Source organism: Anguilla rostrata, chromosome 16, assembly GCF_018555375.3.
Source record: "Anguilla rostrata isolate EN2019 chromosome 16, ASM1855537v3, whole genome shotgun sequence".
Classification (NCBI taxonomy): domain Eukaryota; kingdom Metazoa; phylum Chordata; class Actinopteri; order Anguilliformes; family Anguillidae; genus Anguilla; species Anguilla rostrata.
The window spans coordinates 24,104,002-24,123,497 of NC_057948.1; the positions used below are offsets into that span (position 1 = coordinate 24,104,002).

Consider the following 19,496-nt stretch of genomic DNA (forward strand, 5'->3'; position numbering starts at 1 on the left):
GTATCCAACTAGGGTTAGGGTTAGGGTTACAACTAGGGTTAGGGTTAGGATTACAGCAAGGGTTAGGATTAGGGTTACAGCTAGGGTTAGGGTTAGGGTTACAGCTAGATTTAGGGTTAGTGTTATGGTTAGGGTTACAGTTGGGGTTAGGGTTAGGGTTACAGCTAGGGTTAGGGTTAGGTATCCAGCTAGGTTAGGGTTAGGGTTACAGCTAGCGTTAGGGTTAGGCTTACAGCTAGGGTTAGGGTAATGTTGAGTTAGGGTTTCAGTTAGGGTAGTTAGGTGTGGGTTAGGGTTACAGCTAGGGTTTAGGGTTAGGTATCCAGCTAGGGTTAGGGTTAGGGTATCAACTAGGGTTAGGGTTAGGATTACAGCAGAGGGTTATGGGGTTAGCAATAGGGTTAGGTGGTTAGGGAGTTCAGCTAGGGTTAGCATTAGGTTTCCAATTAGGGTTAGGGTTACAACTAGGGTTAGGGTTAGGGTTACAGCTAGAGTTAGGGTTAGGGTTACAGCTAGGGTTAGGGTTACGTATCCAGCTAGGGTTAGGGTTAGGGTTACAGCTAGGGTTAGGCTTAGGGTTACATCTAGGGTTAGGGTTAGGGTTAGGTATCCAGCTAGGGTTAGGGTTAGGGTTACAACTAGGGTTAGGATTACAGCAAGGGTTAGGATTAGGGTTACAGCTCGGGTTAGGGTTAGGGTTACAGCTAGATTTAGGGTTAGTGTTATGGTTAGGGTTACAGTTGGGGTTAGGGTTAGGGTTACAGCTAGGGTTAGGGTTAGGTATCCAGCTAGTGTTAGGGTTAGGGTTACAGCTAGCGTTAGGGTTAGGCTTACAGCTAGGGTTAGGGTTAATGTTACGGTTAGGGTTTCAGTTAGGGTTAGGGTTAGGGTTACAGCTAGGTTTAGGGTTAGGTATCCAGCTAGGGTTAGGGTTAGGTATCCAACTAGGGTTAGGGTTAGGATTACAGCAAGGGTTAGGGTTACAACTAGGGTTAGGGTTAGGATTACAGCTAGGGTTAGCATTAGGTTTCCAATTAGGGTTAGGGTTACAACTAGGGTTAGGGTTACAGCTAGAGTTAGGGTTAGGGTTACAGCTAGGGTTAGGGTTATGTATCCAGCTAGGGTTAGGGTTAGGGTTACAGCTAGGGTTAGGCTTAGGGTTACATCTAGGGTTAGGGTTATTGTTACATTTACGGTTACTGCTATGGTTAGGTTTAGGGTTACAGCTAGGGTTAGCATTAGGTTTCCAATTAGGGTTAGGGTTACAACTAGGGTTAGGGTTAGGGTTACAGCTAGAGTTAGGGTTAGGGTTACAGCTAGGGTTAGGGTTACGTATCCAGCTAGGGATAGGGTTAGGGTTACAGCTAGGGCTCTGGTTTGGGTTAGCATTAATATGTGTTTCCACACTTCAATTATGAACACTGGGTGTCTGTGGAAAATCGCTAAAATATATGCGACTGTAGTCGTATATCCAAAATGTGAAAATAATGCTAAATTTTAAAAAATGCAATTCATTAATTCCAACGCATGGGAAATCACCTTTATTGAACAACCACAGTGAAATAAATGAGCAACAATGTGTTTGAAGACTTTTCTGGAGAAAAATCAGTGTCAGTGGAAAATCAGAAAAATACATAAGGCTATAGGCTTATGTCCAAAATGTGAAAATAATGCAAAAATTGTAAAAATGCTATTAATTCATTTGGATCAATGGGAAATCATCTTTATTGAATAACCCCGATGAAATAAATGAGCAACAATGTGTTTGAAGTCTTTTTTGGAAGAAATATATGTCAGTGGAAAATCAGAAAAATATAGGCTTATGTCCAAAATGTGAAAATAATGCAAAAATTTAAAAATGCATATTATTGATCCAGGAAATCATCTTTATTGAACAACCCGGTGAAATAAATGAGCAACAATGTGTTTGAAGACTTTTTGGAGAAAAATATGTCGTGGAAAATCAGAAAAATACATAAGGCTATAGGCTTATGTCCAAATGTGAAAATAATGCAAAAATTTAAAAATGCAATCATTAATTCTCAAGTGGAAATCACTTTATTGAACAACCCGTGAAATAAATGAGCAACAATGTGTTTGAAGACTTTTGGAAGAAAATATGTCAGTGAAAATCGAAAAATACTAAGGCTATAGGCTATGTCCAAATGTGAAAATAATGCAAAAATTTAAAAATGCAATCATTATTTAATCATGGAAATCATCTTTATTGAACAACCCGGTGAAATAAATGAGCAACAATGTGTTTGAAGACTTTTTGGAAGAAATAATGTCAGTGGAAAATCAGAAAAATACATAAGGCTATAGGCTTATGTCCAAATGTGAAAATAATGCATAAATTGTAAAAATGCAATTCATTTTCCAATGTGGAAATCACTTTATTGAACAACCCCGTGAAATAAATGAGCAACAATGTGTTTGAAGACTTTTTTGGAGAAAATATGTCAGTGGAAAATCAGAAAATACATAAGGCTATAGGCTTATGTCCAAAATGTGAAAATAATGCAAAAATGTAAAAATGCATTAATTATTTGGATCAATGGAAATCATCTTTATTGAACAACCCCGGAAATAAATGAGCAACAATGTGTTTGAAGACTTTTTTGGAAGAAATATATGTCATGGAAAATCAGAAAAATACATAAGGCTATAGGCTTATGTCCAAAATGTGAAAATAATGCAAAAATTAAAAATGCAATTAATTCATTGGATCCATGGGAAATCATCTTTATTGAACAACCCCGGGAAATAAATGAGCAACAATGTGTTTGAAGACTTTTTTGGAAGAAATATGTCAGTGGAAAATCAGAAAAATACATAAGGCTATAGGCTTATGTCCAAATGTGAAAATAATGCTAAAATTTAAAAATGCATCATTAATTCCATTGACATGGGAAATCATCTTATTGAACAACCCGGTGAAATAAATGAGCAACAATGTGTTTGAAGACTTTTTGGAAGAAAATAGTGTCAGTGGAAAATCAGAAAAATACATAAGGCTATAGCTTATGTCCAAAATGTGAAAATAATGCAAAAATTTAAAAATGCAATTATTATTGGATCAATGGAAATCATCTTTATTGAACAACCCCGGTGAAAAATGAGAACAATGGTTTGAGACTTTTGGAAGAATATATGTCAGTGGAAATCAGAAAAATACATAAGCTATAGGCTTATGTCCAAAATGTGAAAATATGCAAAATTTAAAATGCAATTCTATTAACATGGAATCATCTTTATGAACAACCCCATGAATAAATGAGCACATGTGTTTGAAGACTTTTTGGAAAAATAGTGTCAGTGGAAATCAGAAAATACATAAGGCTATAGGCTTATGTCCAAAATGTGAAAATAATGCAAATTTTAAAAATGCAATTCATTTGACATGGGAAATCACTTTATGAACACCCCGGTGAAATAAATGAGCAACAATGTGTTTGAAGACTTTTTGGAAGAAATATATGTCAGTGGAAATCAGAAAATACATAAGGCTATAGGCTTATGTCCAAAATGTGAAAATATGCAAAATTTAAAAATGCATTATTCATTGATCCATGGGAAATCACTTTATTGAACAACCCCGGTGAAATAAATGAGCAACAATGTGTTTGAAGACTTTTTGGAAAAATATTGTCAGTGGAAAATCAGAAAATACATAAGGCTATAGGCTTATGTCCAAATGTGAAAATAATGCAAAATTGTAAAAATGCATTATTCATTTGATCAATGGGAAATCACTTTATTGAAAACCCCGTGAATAAATGAGCAACAATGTGTTTGAAGACTTTTGGAGAAAATATTGTCAGTGAAAATCAGAAAAATACATAAGGCTAGGCTTATGTCCAAAATGTGAAATAATGCAAAAATTTAAAATGCATTATTCATTTGATCATGGAAATCATCTTTATTGAACAACCCGGTGAAATAAATGAGAACAATGTGTTTGAAGACTTTTGGAAAAATATATGTCAGTGGAAATCAGAAAATACATAAGGCTATAGGCTTATGTCCAAAATGTGAAAATAATGCAAAAATTGTAAAAATGCTATAATTCATTGGATCAATGGGAAATCACTTTATTGAACAACCCCGTGAAATAATGAGCAACAATGTGTTTGAAGACTTTTTTGGAAAAATATGTCAGTGGAAATCAGAAAAATACATAAGGCTATAGGCTTATGTCCAAAATGTGAAATAATGCAAATTGTAAAAATGCATTAATTCATTTGGATCAATGGGAAATCATCTTTATTGAACAACCCCGTGAAATAAATGAAATTTGAGACTTTTTGAAGAATTTGAGTGAATCAGAAAATAATAAGCTAAGGCTATGCAAAGTGAATAATGCAAATTAAAAATGCATATTATAACAATGGGAAATCACTTTATGAACACCGGAAATAATAGCAACAAGTGTTTGAGAATTTTGAGAAAATTGTGTGAAAATCAGAAAAAATAGTTGGCTTAGTCCAAAAGTGAAAATATGCTAAATTTTAAAAATGCAATTAATTAATTCCAACATGGGAAATACTTATGAACACGTGAAATAATGAGAACAATGTGTTTGAGACTTTTGAAAAATATGAGTGGAAAATCAGAAAATAATAAGCTATAGGAGAAAATGTGAAATAATCAAAAATGTAAAATGCTATATCTTGGATCAATGGAATCATCTTATTGAACAACCGTGAAATAATGACAACAATGTGTTGAAGACTTTTTGGAAGAAATATGTCAGTGAAATAGAAAATACATAAGTAATAGGCTTATGTCCAAAATGTGAAAATAATGCAAATTGAAAAATGCATTAATCATTTGATCAATGGAATCATCTTATTGAACAACCCCGGTGAAATAAAGAGCAACAATTGTTTGAAGACTTTTTGGAAGAAAATATGTCAGTGGAAAATCAGAAAATACATAAGGCTATAGGTTAGTCAAAATGTAAAATAATGCAAAATTTAAAATGCATTATTCATTGATCAAGGGAAACACTTTATGAACAACCCGTGAAATAAATGAGAACAATGTGTTTGAAGACTTTTGGAGAAAATAGTGTAGTGAAATCAGAAAAATACATAAGGCTATAGCTTATGTCCAAAATGTGAAAATAATGCAAATTTTAAAAAAATTATTAATCATGATCAATGGAAATCACTTTATTGAAAACCCGGTGAAATAATGAGCAACAATTGTTGAAACTTTTTGGAAGAAATATATGTCAGTGGAAAATCAGAAAAATACATAAGGCTATAGGCTTATGTCCAAAATGTGAAAATAATGCTAAATTTTTAAAAATGCAATTCATTCATTCCAACGCATGGGAAATCACCTTTATTGAACAACCACAGTGAAATAAATGAGCAACAATGTGTTTGAAGACTTATTTGGAAGAAATATATGTCAGTGGAAAATCAGAAAAATACATAAGGCTATAGGCTTATGTCCAAAATGTGAAAATAATGCAAAAATTGTAAAAATGCTATTAATTCATTTGGATCAATGGGAAATCATCTTTATTGAATAACCCCGATGAAATAAATGAGCAACAATGTGTTTGAAGTCTTTTTTGGAAGAAATATATGTCAGTGGAAAATCAGAAAAATACATAAGACTATAGGCTTATGTCCAAAATGTGAAAATAATGCTAAATTTTTAAAAATGCAATTCATTAATTCCAACGCATGGGAAATCACCTTTAATGAACAGCCACAGTGAAATAAATGAGCAACAATGTGTTTGGAGACTTTTTTGGAAGAAATATATGTCAGTGGAAAATCAGAAAAATACATAAGGCTATAGGCTTATGTCCAAAATGTGAAAATAATGCAAAAATTGTAAAAATGCTATTAATTCATTTGGATCAATGGGAAATCATCTTTATTGAACAACCCCGGTGAAATAAATGAGCAACAATGTGTTTGAAGACTTTTTTGGAAGAAATATATGTCAGTGGAAAATCAGAAAAATACATAAGGCTATAGGCTTATGTCCAAAATGTGAAAATAATGCAAAAATTGTAAAAATGCTATTAATTCATTTGGATCAATGGGAAATCATCTTTATTGAACAACCCCGGTGAAATAAATGAGCAACAATGTGTTTGAAGACTTTTCTGGAGAAAAATCAGTGTCAGTGGAAAAATTGGACTTTTTGTCCAATAATACAAATAATAAAAAATCAATTAATTACATGGGTGATCATGTTTATATTACAGCCACTGTGTAATGACTGACACATAATCCTTGTAATTATGTAAATCACCTATTTAAGAAAAATTAACAGTTTGTTAAAATTCTGGGACTGCAATTGTGGTTGGAACAAAAACCAGTACACACAGGACTGAGTTTTGGAACCACTGGGCTGTACCATGTGAATACCAGGTCCACAATTTACACTGTCTTGGCTTAGGCACTTTTTCCTCCGCTAGCTATTGTCATGGGAGGAAACCCTGTAATCATACAGAACTGAATATGAACAGGCTCAGGACAATTAGCAGGTTAAAGGCATGGTTTCAGCTGACGAAGGTGTGGGATTTATTTAATTTTTCTACTCTGACTGCACAGGTCCGAGGCCAATCAGTTCACGGGGATGGTGTACCAGGGTCTGCTGCTAAGTGAGAGGCGGAGGCTCCGCACAGAGAGCATCGAGGAACAGGCCACACCCACCTCCTCCCCTGCACATTGGCCAGGTATGCCACACCCCATCTCCCCTCCCACTCTGTGGCCACACCTCCAGCACCTCTCACACAGGCCCCCAGCTCCTCCCCCACACCGTGGGCAAATATACTGCCGCATTTAGCGTCCTATTCTATAAGTCAAACAATGGGAAAATATCAAGCATCATTAGCTTTCCCCCAGGGCTCATTTTCTCTATTTACAAGAAAACAAATTCATGCAGTCAAACTAGCGATGCTTTATTCATCCTTAGAGCAGCTTTAGCTGTCCTGTAATGGCCGCCTCTGCACATGCTGAATCAATGCACGCAGATCAGTGGTGTGTTTAGTCTTGAGTGCGTGCAGTTAGAGGGGGGCAGACGGCTCATTGCAATTAGTCGCACGGCTTGCCCACACTCAGATGTTAAATCAACTAAGATAAGAAACACACATAGGACCAAGCACCCGTGTTTGTGCGTGTGTGTATGTGTGTGTGTATGTGTATGCATATGTCTGTGTGCATACGTGTATGTGTGCGTGTAAAATGTCTGCTCATGCGTTTTCCCATACAGGTGTCTCCTCCCTCATTAACCTGGTGGCGTCGGCGCAGGGGGAGGATCGGCCCAAGCTGAACGTGATGCTGTGCGAGGCGGTGGTGGCTGTCTACCTCAGCCTGCTCATCCACGGCCTGGGCATGCACTCCAGCAACGAGCTCTTCCGCCTGGCTGCCCACCCCCTCAACAACCGCATGTGGGCCGCCGTGTTTGGGGGAGGGGCCAAGCTCCTCGTCAAACCCAGGAGACCCCCGGAGCCCAAGTCAGGTACTGCAGCACCGCTTCGCACCCACGTCTGCGGGCTGGTTGTAATCAGCATTGCTCTGATCCGGGGAGATGATTACTCCTGCTCTGATCCACGAGAACAAGGAAACAGGAAACAGAAGACACGTATTTTAAGGCCTGATGAGATGCACATCAGTTCTTACCACGTCATTGTGTCTGCTACTGTGGGCAACTGTGACAACTGCGAGGGCCGCATCTCGGAGTTCAGTCATTTGTCACAGAAAAGTGTTGCGCTGCAGTATGGCCCCTATTGCAGTATTTATAATTTATCTTTATCCTAAACATATCATCAGTGTTCATGGAAAAAATTCAGAATTTTCTGGAACACACATCCTTAAGGGAAATTCAATATACTGCAGTACAATGAAGTAAATTAAATTAATAATAAAAATGTACAATTAGGACCTGGATGGATATAGTAGCATATGCCAGTATATGGACCAATTTATTTTAATATTTTATACTTATATACAATATATAAAAAAAACTACACTGCCTTGAAATATATTTCATGTTAAAAAAGTTCACATATTTGCATTATATTGCAGTGTGTTCCATTTCTGTTTTCCAATCACTTCCTATTTGAAAAGATAGGAAGTGTGTTTGGTTTTTTTTTTTTACCAAGCGTGACCCATTTTGTTATGCTCCTGCCATGTTTTGCATGTGAAATTTTCCTTTTTTTTAATGGTTTTTGTTTTGTTTGCGGAAAACACAGCCCGTAAAGTTAGTGTGGAATCGGAGAGCAAGCGAGACGAGCAGGCCGCACCTAAAGCAGGTACTCCTCCCTCTGTCCTCCCTCTGTCTACCCTCTCTCCTTCCCTCCTTTCTTTTGACATAACTGATTAACAACTCCATTCCTCCACTGTGCTACTATTTAAATTGGGTAGACGTCCCGTTATTTCACTGGACTGAGTCTGGGGATGCCGATTGCCCACTTTTTCCTAAAATGTTACGTTATCACTCTGGTGACCACCTGTAGCCGCAGCACATCTGCTTTTCCCTTGTTCATTTCCCCTTTTATCGGCACGTCCGCTCAGTCTAGGAATCCGCCCGAGATTCTCGATTCCGCAGCTGCACCGCAGGCCGTACGGTACAGGCCGTACAGTGCAGCAGGTTCACACTGAATATTTTAGTGCTTGCAATATTTAGTGTGTGACAACGATGAGGCACTTTTATCTTTGCTTAGTCAAGGACAGTGTGGATTGTGGCTAATATCGTCCTAAGACCCGGTAATTCATTTTTGTCCCCTGTAGGGGACAGGAGTCTCTGGTCTTAATATCAAGAACCATATATTCTACTAGGCTGAAACCTACACTACAAGGGACATTCAATAAATGTAAAATAAATAATATTTTAAAAAATATTTCTCACTACAGCATGACCACGACCAAGACACTTATAATTATGACGCTTAGTATTATGACAAAAAATGACGAAATACTTATTCTTCCGCGTGGGTCTGAGGATATAAAACACTGGGTTTCATTGGTGCCGGCTGATAGTGTTTTCTGAAAGAGTCTCTTTACGTCATATTGGAGATATGAGGATGGGCTGCAAAAGCCACAGCCCTTCAGCTATGTAACAGACCGTGCCTCCCTGCAGAACAAATTCAGAGATAAAATGGTAGCGCACAAAACCCTTAAACAGCCAATCGACCCTGACCTCCTGGTATCACACTCCTTTTTTTATGCTTGCTGTGGCTGATTACTCATGCACAGTACTGTTGCTAGATAGAGTACAGCATGACTAGCATTAATGTAAATTTTTTTTACTGCGGTACACAATGGTTTAGGCAATGGGCTTGTATGTAACTTAAGATTGTCGGTTTGACTCTCAAAAGGCGGCACAAGGTACATATCCTGAATTGCATCAGTAAAATGTCTGCCAGTATAAATATATTTTTAAGTAAAAATGTAATTGTGTGAATTGCTCTTATGAGAAATGTGAATGTGATACTCTCTGAGTCATAGAAGTCATAGAAGGGGAACCTAGAAGGGGAACCATCATGCTTACAGTCATGATACAAATCAATTGCACTCTCGAGCAAAACAGTTTTTTTAGTTGAAAGAAACCAAAAATATTTGATAATATTTAAGAACTGTCTTTGTGAACCAACTGTGCAAACCAGCAGTACATCTTAGCTTCATAGCATTGTTCATATAGCGTTGTTTATTATGTATCTATCTTTATCTGTAGGGCAGTGTGTATGCAGTATTCATTCATGGTTTGTTAATAGCTTGTTCATTGTATTTGATTGTTCATATTCAAAAATTCAAAATGTTTATTAGTATTTTTCATTGTTATCATGTTTTTTTTAACCCACAGTGCAGTGTGTGTATTTGTTTACCCATAGTACATTGTGTAAATGTGCTCTAATCATTAGTTGTTTTCACTTGATTTGCTGTGTTTGTATTCTCATGCTCTCATTACTGTTTTGTTGTCGGATTTTGAATATTGAACACAGAGTCTTCTGAGACAGAGACGCAGGGTAGCTGTGAAGGTTTGTGAACATGCCACTATGTGCGTGTGTGTGTGTGTGTGTGTGTGTGTGTGTGTGTGATGCCCCATTGCACACAGTTGACAATTAGCTCAGGAAAAGGGAAGAGGCACATTAGCAGGAAAAGGGAAGAGGCACATTCTTCCTCTCCTCACTAGAGTTCACCGTTAGATGCCTTCTCACCCAACAGCGAGGAGTACTGTAGTTTCTCAGAGAAGCTCATTCCTACAGTAACTAGCTTTCAGGTTGTAACCCCTGGCTGGAATTTTGTTTTACTGACATTATAACCATGAAGAAAGCCCAGTTACAATGTCAATATTTGATTAAACTGTTTCTGAGTGGGAATAGTTTCATCAAATATCCTGTCACATTCAGCACACAGAGAACGTGGAAGTGACGTAAGCCATTTTGCGCCGCTGAGGGTGATGACAGGCGCAATCCAAAAACATAATTATAGTAACAACAGTGTGAAGCATGAACCTATCCATTTATCACAAAGGGCCCCATGGTGTCTAACCTGCCCGCTGTGCCGTTACTGCGTAATTCAATTAAAAACAGTGTTGTGGGGGGAAACTCGTTTTAACGCCCCATTAGAATGAATGGGATGGTGAAAGGAAGCGGAGCTGGATGGCTCCCTCCTCCCCGCCGTCCTGCTGATGGCGCGGTGTGATGCATTCCGTAATGAACCCCCCCACCCCCACACTCATGGTGCAGATGAAAGCCAAGCTAGACTGATCTCATTAGACGCCCGTAGCTGTATACTATTACATTTTTTCCCCCAGCATGTGTGTGTGTGTGTGTGTGTGTGTGAACGCAGAAATTAATGTTTTGAGACTGCTGTTTTCTATGTATCTGTCTTTAACATTCTTTTTTTCTTTGCACTTCTCTTCCTTGTTGTACTTCTTGTACTTCTGTTTCTCTGTCCTTTGTAAACAGTGTTTCTTCCTTGCACACTCATACTTCATCATGCTGCTCAGTAAAAATACTAACAGAAATGTGTTTCATATCTCTCCTTATCTCTCTCTCTCCCTGATCCTTGATAATAATTTCATCAATAACCGATTTTCTCTCTTTCTGGAATAGATGTCACTATAATGCTTACACTGGCCTTTTCCTGCTCTGACACCTCCCTCCTCAAAACCATGACTGACTGTCTTGTACAGGATAATGTTCCTAATATTCCATTCACATGATTGGCTCTCCCTATAGTGGCTCCACCCCCTGTGGAGGAGATTGACAAGCACCGTCGGCGCTTCAACATGCGCATGCTGGTCCCGGGACGGCCGGTGAAGGAGGCGCCAGCCACGCCCCCTCCAGTGCCCATGGAGAGGCCTTCCTACCGGGAGAAGTTCATCCCGCCGGAACTCAGCATGTGGGACTATTTTGTGGCCAAAGTACGGAGCTAGCAAGGCTTCATGAGCTTCCATAAAGGGATGGGGCTACAGTGTGCTGTCAATCAATGCCATAGTGTGAAGCAGTTTTTAGGCTTTGGTCTCCTGACAGCTAAATCGGTTTAAATCAGTGTGTCACTGATAAGATATCAACCTAATCTGTGATTCATGAAGTTTCAGTTTCCCAGCTCTGCACTGAGAACAGTATCTGAACCAATGATAACGTTATCCTTTTTAACATTCTCTATATGTCCGTTACCGCACTAAATGCCCGAATCTTGTCGTTAATTCAATGTACACAAAATAATGTAAAATTCATGTAGTAGTACTGCCAGTAGTACTGCTGGTTTTCTTTTCAACCCGATAGTTAATTGAGTGATTAATGCCACTGATTGGCCCGAGATTTAACTCATCTACTGTCCCAGGTTTAAAGCAGTCCTGATTAGAGGGGACAAATGGAAACCAGCAGTACTACTGGCCTCTAGAGCTAGATTTGTGCATCCATGTGCTTGAGAAAGAAAGTATAAAGTATGGGATTAACACAGGTTCTGCCCTAGAGACTCTGTGAAGCATTGAAGTAAATGACAATCTGGTTAATGTGAACAATCTAACATGGAACCCAAGAGTTCACCATCTGGTTAATGTAGTGAATCTGAAGCATTGCACGAGCTAACAATCCTGTTAATGTGAACAACCTAATAGGGAGCACAATAGTTTGCCATCTGGTTACTGTAGGGAATCTGTGCTGCTGCTCTGCCCCCTGCAGCCCTTCCTGCCCCTCTCGGACAGCGGCGCTCTGTACGACTCGGATGAGAGCGGCGCCAGTGAGGACGAGGAAGACGAGGACGCCTTCCTCTCGGACACCCAGATCACAGAACACAGTGACCCCAATTCATACAGGTACTCCCGTCTTCCATGTGCTTCTAATACATTTAAATTAGAACTGTCTGCCAGGTCTTATGGTAGTCTTATAGCCATCATCAGGACAGTACTGGGCATTAGAATAGCAATGGCTGAATGTATGGCAATGTATGGCAATCAAAGCACTGTACCATGGCTAAGTCAACACAGCAAACACCAGTGTTCACTACCCAGCTGGGTGATGCACTGGGATATTCAGGCCTAATACAAGTCAATACTATACTAATTCATGCCACAAAAATGAACGCAATTATTCAAACAGTAGAGAAGAAAGAAGAATGAACCCCAAAAACTCACGCCTCCTGACATGATCCTTATGTCAGTTCTTTTTGTCCTGGCCCTAGTTAAAAAAAAACAAAAAACAAGTAAAAAAACACTTTCAAACATTTCCACACTTGTTCTCAAACCACAGCCATTTTGGTTTCCTCAGATCACCTAACCCCTACTTCTTTAAAGTGACAGGCACAAAAGCTGACCAACAGACACATTCTAACATGGTGGATAATAAACTCCGATATGGATTTCCCAAAGAAATACGATCCATATTTTTTTTTCTGAAACTGCATACTAACGACCATCTTAAATCAGGTGTGTCCTGTCTTATCCAAAAGGGGCCAGTTTGGTTGCAGGTTTTTGTTTTAGCCCAGCAGTAAAACACATGCATTGCATACTCATTCTGGATTGTGAATTTTGTCAGGACACCGTAGTAGTATTTATGCTCACTCATATCTGCGGCATTCAGTTGGGTCCTTCTCCTCCACAGCTGGACTCTCATACGGTTAGCCATGGTCAAACTGGCCCTGCACAACATCAACAACTTCCTGCCTATTACAGGTTTGGAATTCTCAGGTACGCCCCCTGTAGTCCACCTGCCTTCTCCCACTACTTCCCACAGGCTATCTTCTGAGTTATCTGTTATCTTCTCATCTCATAAGTTACGCTCTTTCTCTCTGTACCGTGTCTGTTCCCTGCAAGCATACTGTATTTTACCGAATACAGATGTAAAGACAAGTTTGTCATTTTAGGGAGAAAGTTATGAAGTATTTTCAAATGAGCCCTTTAGAAAATGTTTAGTTTTGAGACATGTCAATCACATACCTATCCATTATGGTGAAACAGACTCCTACCCCGGGAGATGGACATTTAAAGCCAGATGTGGTCATGTGATTTCCAGAGCTGCCAGTGACTTCTCCGCTAGTGAACGCCTCACTGAAGATGCTGGAGAACTGGGAGCACCTGCTGCTGGAGAGGATGAACAAATTTGACGGGCCTCCACCCAACTACATCCACACCTACCCCACGGACCTGAGTGCGGGCGGGGGCCCTGCCATCCTGAGGCACAAGGCGATGCTGGAGCCGGAGAACACGCCCTTCAAGTACACAGTCACCCAGTTAACCAATTAACTAATTAAATACTTAGTAGGCATGCTGGCCTTCACGTGCTGTTCTGTTTTTTTAAGTCACTGAAATAACAAATGGGTGTATTTTTCCACAGTCTTAGGAATGTGGGGGTAGGTAAGGTGCCCAGTTTTGGCTACAGTGTGGGAGTGTGACACATTACTTCAGTAGCCTATGTTTTCTTTTGTGCAATGTCCATTCATGCAGATAAATATTGTACTGAAGTGATGCAGGCTCAGTAAAGTTTCAGGATTTGAACCAGTAACCACCACCTGCTAAGGAGTGGGTTCAGTGGTACACCAAGCAGTTCTATGCACAGTTAAGAATATGACGTTGTTTCCCTTGTGTTTGTCTGTGTCTTGTCCAGAGCCAAAAACCACCAGTCTTTCCCCGAAAGGCGTCTATGGCACTTCCTTGTTAAACAGGAAGTTCTCCAGGAGACAATGATTCGCTACATTTTCACCAGGAAAAGGAAGCAAAGTGAGGTAAGAGGGAGCGGAACCAAGCTTATTTCATCTGGCTTATCCCACCTGCATTGTTCGTTGAGAGTTCTTTTCTGGTCTCAGCATGTTGGCATTATAAGTGTTTCTGTTACAAGCCATGTTAAGGACACATTATGCATCTTTTTAATTGTAATGCTTTTCCCCAATGCTTTATTTCATATCATATTCATCGTCACTGCTCATTGCTGCACCCTCTGCTATTGACTCGGGAGAGCCTGAGCGAGCATGTGCCACGTCAAGTGATGTCAGCCACTGCTCCTTATCACAGTGCAGTCTAAAAGTGGGGCTTGAGCAGATATGAGTCAGAGGAAGACACTACATGCGCAGCTTGGCAGGCAGGCTGAGGGCTCCCTGTGAACCAGCGGGAGAGGCTCATGCGCCATGGGAAGCTGTCATCCCAGCTGATCCCACTGCGACCAGGGCGGTGCTAGAGCCGACTGTGTGTCGGACAGCAGGCCACTGGTCTCAGTCAGTCCCTGCATGGTCTGGTTTTGAAACTACACTGTGGAGCCCATCTATACCCTTATGGGATTCTATGGACAGTTAACTTTAGAAACCAGTGCCTCAGCACTACTTGATAGTTATGGAGCCCTGCTCCTGAATGCTGATAAGCTGAGGCTCCCAAGCACATGGCCGCCAGCACTAATTCAGCCTCCTAAGTGATCCAATTTAATAATTAAGAGCTCAAAACATCTTTAGCCCTTCAACCCAAAGGCTGCTCTCCTTCACAGAAACTGACACAGTTAAAGCAAGGGCAGAGCAGCCACTTTTGTGGCTATACCGTCACCCAGCTGTATTAGAACTGAAACGGTACCCTAAATAAAACCTAAACAGATTTCTTTTTGAAACCATGTTTCCCCATCAGTGTTCACGTATCAGCTTGGAAAATGAGTGCGGTGGTTACTGTTGTTATTTTTCAGACGCCTTTATATAAGGCTGGTCCTGAGTTGTCCTGAGTGTCCATCAAACAGTAAACTAAGTGGCTTAGCATTGCATCGCTGGGAGCGCTGTCATTACCATCCCTACAGCCGAAGTGTCAGAGAGAGAATTCTCAGCCTCAGGTTTCAGATTCCTCTTCTCTTTCCTCCCGGGTGGTATACAGTGCATTTATATAACATTCAGCAGAACGAGGCGGTCTACCACCATCTAGCAGAAACCCAAGAGATAAATAATAGGTTGAGGGCAGTGGGAAAAGTGTAATGGACTGATTATTATAGTTTGTCCACCCAGACAGTGCTGTGTAAACTCACAGGAAAGCCCAGACTGCCATACAGTAGTCCCAGCCATAGAGCAAACTCTACAGGAGGGCACCTGTCTTTTCTTATTGTATGACAAAAAAAACCCTTATATATATTTTTTTCTCCATTTCATGTTCTTTTTGTTTGTGCATGTGTTTTGCATGTTGTGTTGTGACTGTGGGGTGTGTGTGTGTGTTTGTTGTATTGTGTTGTGTGTAGTCTTCAGACGACCTTGTGGACCAACTCAAACAAAACTGCATAGCGGGAAATGGCAAATCCCAAAAGGTAGTGTCCCTCTTCGCTGTCTGCTGCAAATCCCTGGAGTGCCTGGGGCCTGGGGCCTCTCTGCTCTCTGTTCCCTAACGCTCCACTTCCCTAACAAAACTACCAGCTTCCAGCAGCAGCCTGTGACCTCACCATTAACCACACGGAAAACTAAGAGCACTGTGCTTGCATCTCATTCCAGAGCTGTTCTGTCCGCGGTCTGCACAGCAGAACTGATGTTTCTCCTTTCAAATGCAGAAGTACCTCTGGCTTAAATACAGGGACATGTGGTTAGCCTTGGCATGGATGGGTTACATGGTGTGGACTAAATGCATGGTGCTGGGAGAGCTCTTTGCGCACATGTAGCGGCGAATGAGGTCATGCTGAGGTGGTTTACCAGTGGATTCCTGTGACAGGCTCTTTGCTTTGCAGGTGGAGGCTGAGCTAGGCTACCCAGGAGGCAAGGCCAAAGTAATTCACAAGGAAGCCGATATTATAATGGCGTTTGCCATTAACAAGGTGTGTGTGTGCGCCTGTCTTTTAACCATAGTGCCAAGCAGTGACGTAGTACTGGAATCTCTCTGTCACAGCTCAAGTAAATCTCAGTGACATAGTAGGTAACAGCACATGTATTGCTACACATCAATGGTTGACTTGGTATTCTTAACGTAAAAAGTACTGATGTTTTCCCTTCTATTAAGGCCAAAAGATTCTAAATTTTAGGTCCTGTCATAAGCAAATACAGCAGCAAAAACTTCTGTCATGAAGCACAACCTCATGTAATTAAAAAACATAAACATGGAAGGCACATGAGCTGTTAGTGAATAATATCTTTGGTATTAAGAGTCTCTTGGTCAGACAGTCATAGCTACTGAGCAGTCTGAACACCTTACTTGCCCTGTGATTGGCTGTGTGTGGTTGTGCTTGTCCACAGGCTAACACCAATGAGATTGTCCTGGCGTCCACTCACGATGTGCAGGAAGTGGACGTGTCTGCTCTGCTGGCCACCCAGCCCTACACCTGGATCGGAGAGGAGTTCGACAAGGAGTCCCGCAGGTCTACACCACCTCTGTCTGCAGGGAGGGGGGGTTGGGTTAACTGCCTATAGGGGGAGGTTTTGGGTGTAGCATGTGAATTAACCTGTGAGTGGGTAAATGTGTGTGGTAGATCTCACTCACGTGGTTGGTTCTGTTGGTCCTCAGCTCTGACGATGTGGACTACCGATCCTCTCACACCAACATCGCCCAGGCCAGCGCTCCCCCGCTCATACCCGCCTCAGCGTCTATGCCCTGGCTGGGCAGCGGGCAGACAAGCACGGGCGCTAACGTGGTACGCTGCGACACTAAAAAAAATAAAACAATCAACAAACAGCGTCCTTACTGTGAGGTCAAATCAGGGTGCAGTTCTACAATGTGGCCAGTAGATGGACATAGAGAACCTCTCGGTTCAATCCCAGGATTCAGTTCAGGGCACACGATATTCTTGGTGGCATCACACTGAATTTTCCTTCTTCTATCTCATTATTTGAACTGATGCTGATTTTGCTGATGGTTTGATTTTTAAGGGAAATGTGTATGATTTACTCCGTACAATTCTCTTTGTGCACCTTACATGAGGATGAAGTTTAGCCTTGTTTCTGATATTGGAGCACGAGAACCCAGCGTTCTCTCCAGAGTGGAGCAAATCTTCATATTCACTTTTCTCGTCTATCGCAAGAACACAAACAAAGTTTTCTCGACAAAACACACCGTTGATGAGTCTATTTTCATTGTGATCACCAAGGTCTCCCTTTTTTACTTTAAAGATAAGATATTAAAAAGAAAAAGAATACATAGAGCTGTTCAAACAAGACTTCCCAAGGTGCATTAATACGTCATCATGAGAGCCTAGGTCCCATGGTATGTCATTTGGAAGAGAAATGATTTATATGAATGATATGTGCTGAAAATGTCCACTTCTTTAGCCTCAATGTGCATATATTAGGTGCAGCATCTGTCCAGATTACTGTAGTTTTGGCTTATTTAACCTAAAAAAAACATGTATGAAATATTTTTGCAGCTCATCAAAAGGAACTTGAATAATGTCAAGAGAATGACCTCTCATCCTATTTACCAGTATTGTAAGTATTTGAAGCAATTCTGATTGATTTAACAATGCTGCTTATTGTGTTAACTTTTGAATGTCTTTATGACATCACCCCTCGCAGACTTATATAGTGTGTGCAGTGTCTTTTGACTGGTACCTATGTGCTGTGACCATAATTGGCGGTTTCATTCTCTGTGCAGTGATTGTAACTGATTCTGTGTGCAGCCTTCTCTTTCCTATGACTGTGATTGGCTGCTTGGTTCCGTGTGTAATCCTTTTGTGGCTATGACTAGCAATTTGATTCTCTTTCACGATCGGATTTTTGGTTTTGTGTAGTGGCTGGTGGGTGTTCGGGTCTGTATGTGCTATCTGCGATTGGTTGTTTGGTTCTCTCTCTGGTGGCTGATGGCTGGTTCTGTGTGTGGATCAGACATGACCGGGGCTCAGGACGGCAGTGTGCGGATGTTCGAGTGGAACAGGCCCCAGCAGCTCATCTGTTTCCGGCAGGCCGGCAATGCCAGGGTCACCAGGCTCTACTTCAACACTCAAGGAAACAAGGTCAGCAACTCACACACGCTAGCATCTATGGCTGAAACATAATGGCATCCTGCAGCTAAGGTACACAAATGTCCTATTGTTAACACATGACAAGTTCCTACAGCTCACGCTGATTAGCATCTGCAGCTTTTCCTAGCATCCTGCAAGATATAATCTTTTATATTTCCACTGTAAAGTGAGGGTTTATGGAGAAATTCAGGTGCACTTACTCTAGATTACTTTAATGTAGTTTGTTCAGGAAAGAAAAAGGTGTGTTGGGTTCTCATGCCCTGTTCATTGAGAATGACGTTATATGCAGTTTATCAGAGTATTTTACAAGGCTGCTGTTCCCACAGCCCACTCTATTTCCTGTGGTCACACATTGTCCTTCTTCACACCTAATTTCATTAGAGAGCAGCAGTAAGGCTATCCACTTCTGTCATGGACAAGAGCAGTAATTATTTGAAACCTTGTTAGCCGGACCAAAATGGTCTGACCTGTAGTTTTTGTGTAAATGAATTGCGGGAACTCACCCATTCACTAACAGTTGGAGATTAATCAGATTCAGCACACAGCGTCTTCAGTTACAGATTGTTCGCTTGTGGGATTGTGGTCCTGCTCCATCTGCATGTCCCTCCATTGTGGTGCAGTAAAGTACCTTCCCCTTTTGTTGTCTTTGCAGTGTGGGGTTGCTGATGGTGAGGGCTTCCTGAGCCTCTGGCAGGTCAACCAAACATCCTCCAGCCCCAAACCTTATTTGGTAAGCTGTGGGAGGCAAAAACACAAAGCAGAAAGTTATTGGGATTTGTTGTTCAGGCCACGGGAACTGAGGCGTGAATGACTGAATCCATGAACAGAATAACCTGGGTCAACCTGTATCCGGAGCAATCGCCTCACAGATTGATGTTCTCCTCAGCGTCTCGCTTGTTCTTGTAATTTTCGAGGCTTAATGAAACCCCCATCCCCTTTTTCTCGCCCCTCTGAACACAGAGCTGGCAGTGTCACACCAAAACCTGCGGTGACTTCGCCTTCATCACCTCCTCCAGTCTGATTGCCAGTGCCGGCCTCTCCACCGACAGCAGGTCATCATCAATCGCACACGCTTCGCCGACTTCAGTTACACTCGCCACCCTTTGAAGTAAAACAAAAA

At 41.0% G+C, this 19,496-nt stretch overlaps 1 protein-coding gene across 1 annotated transcript in view; it reads left to right on the forward strand.

Moving 5' to 3' along the window:
- Positions 1-19,496, forward strand: part of LOC135242328 (dmX-like protein 2) — a 50,133-nt gene that overhangs the window by 27,920 nt on the left and 2,717 nt on the right. Inside the window, exons 27-41 of the mRNA XM_064313358.1 lie at positions 6,585-6,709; positions 7,246-7,494; positions 11,219-11,403; positions 12,167-12,300; positions 13,085-13,170; positions 13,496-13,697; positions 14,087-14,204; positions 15,680-15,745; positions 16,157-16,243; positions 16,659-16,780; positions 16,927-17,053; positions 17,783-17,843; positions 18,240-18,367; positions 19,029-19,106; positions 19,337-19,428. Of these exons, the coding sequence (XP_064169428.1) occupies positions 6,585-6,709; positions 7,246-7,494; positions 11,219-11,403; positions 12,167-12,300; positions 13,085-13,170; positions 13,496-13,697; positions 14,087-14,204; positions 15,680-15,745; positions 16,157-16,243; positions 16,659-16,780; positions 16,927-17,053; positions 17,783-17,843; positions 18,240-18,367; positions 19,029-19,106; positions 19,337-19,428 (1,860 nt within the window). The remainder of the gene's footprint in view (positions 1-6,584; positions 6,710-7,245; positions 7,495-11,218; positions 11,404-12,166; positions 12,301-13,084; positions 13,171-13,495; positions 13,698-14,086; positions 14,205-15,679; positions 15,746-16,156; positions 16,244-16,658; positions 16,781-16,926; positions 17,054-17,782; positions 17,844-18,239; positions 18,368-19,028; positions 19,107-19,336; positions 19,429-19,496) is intronic.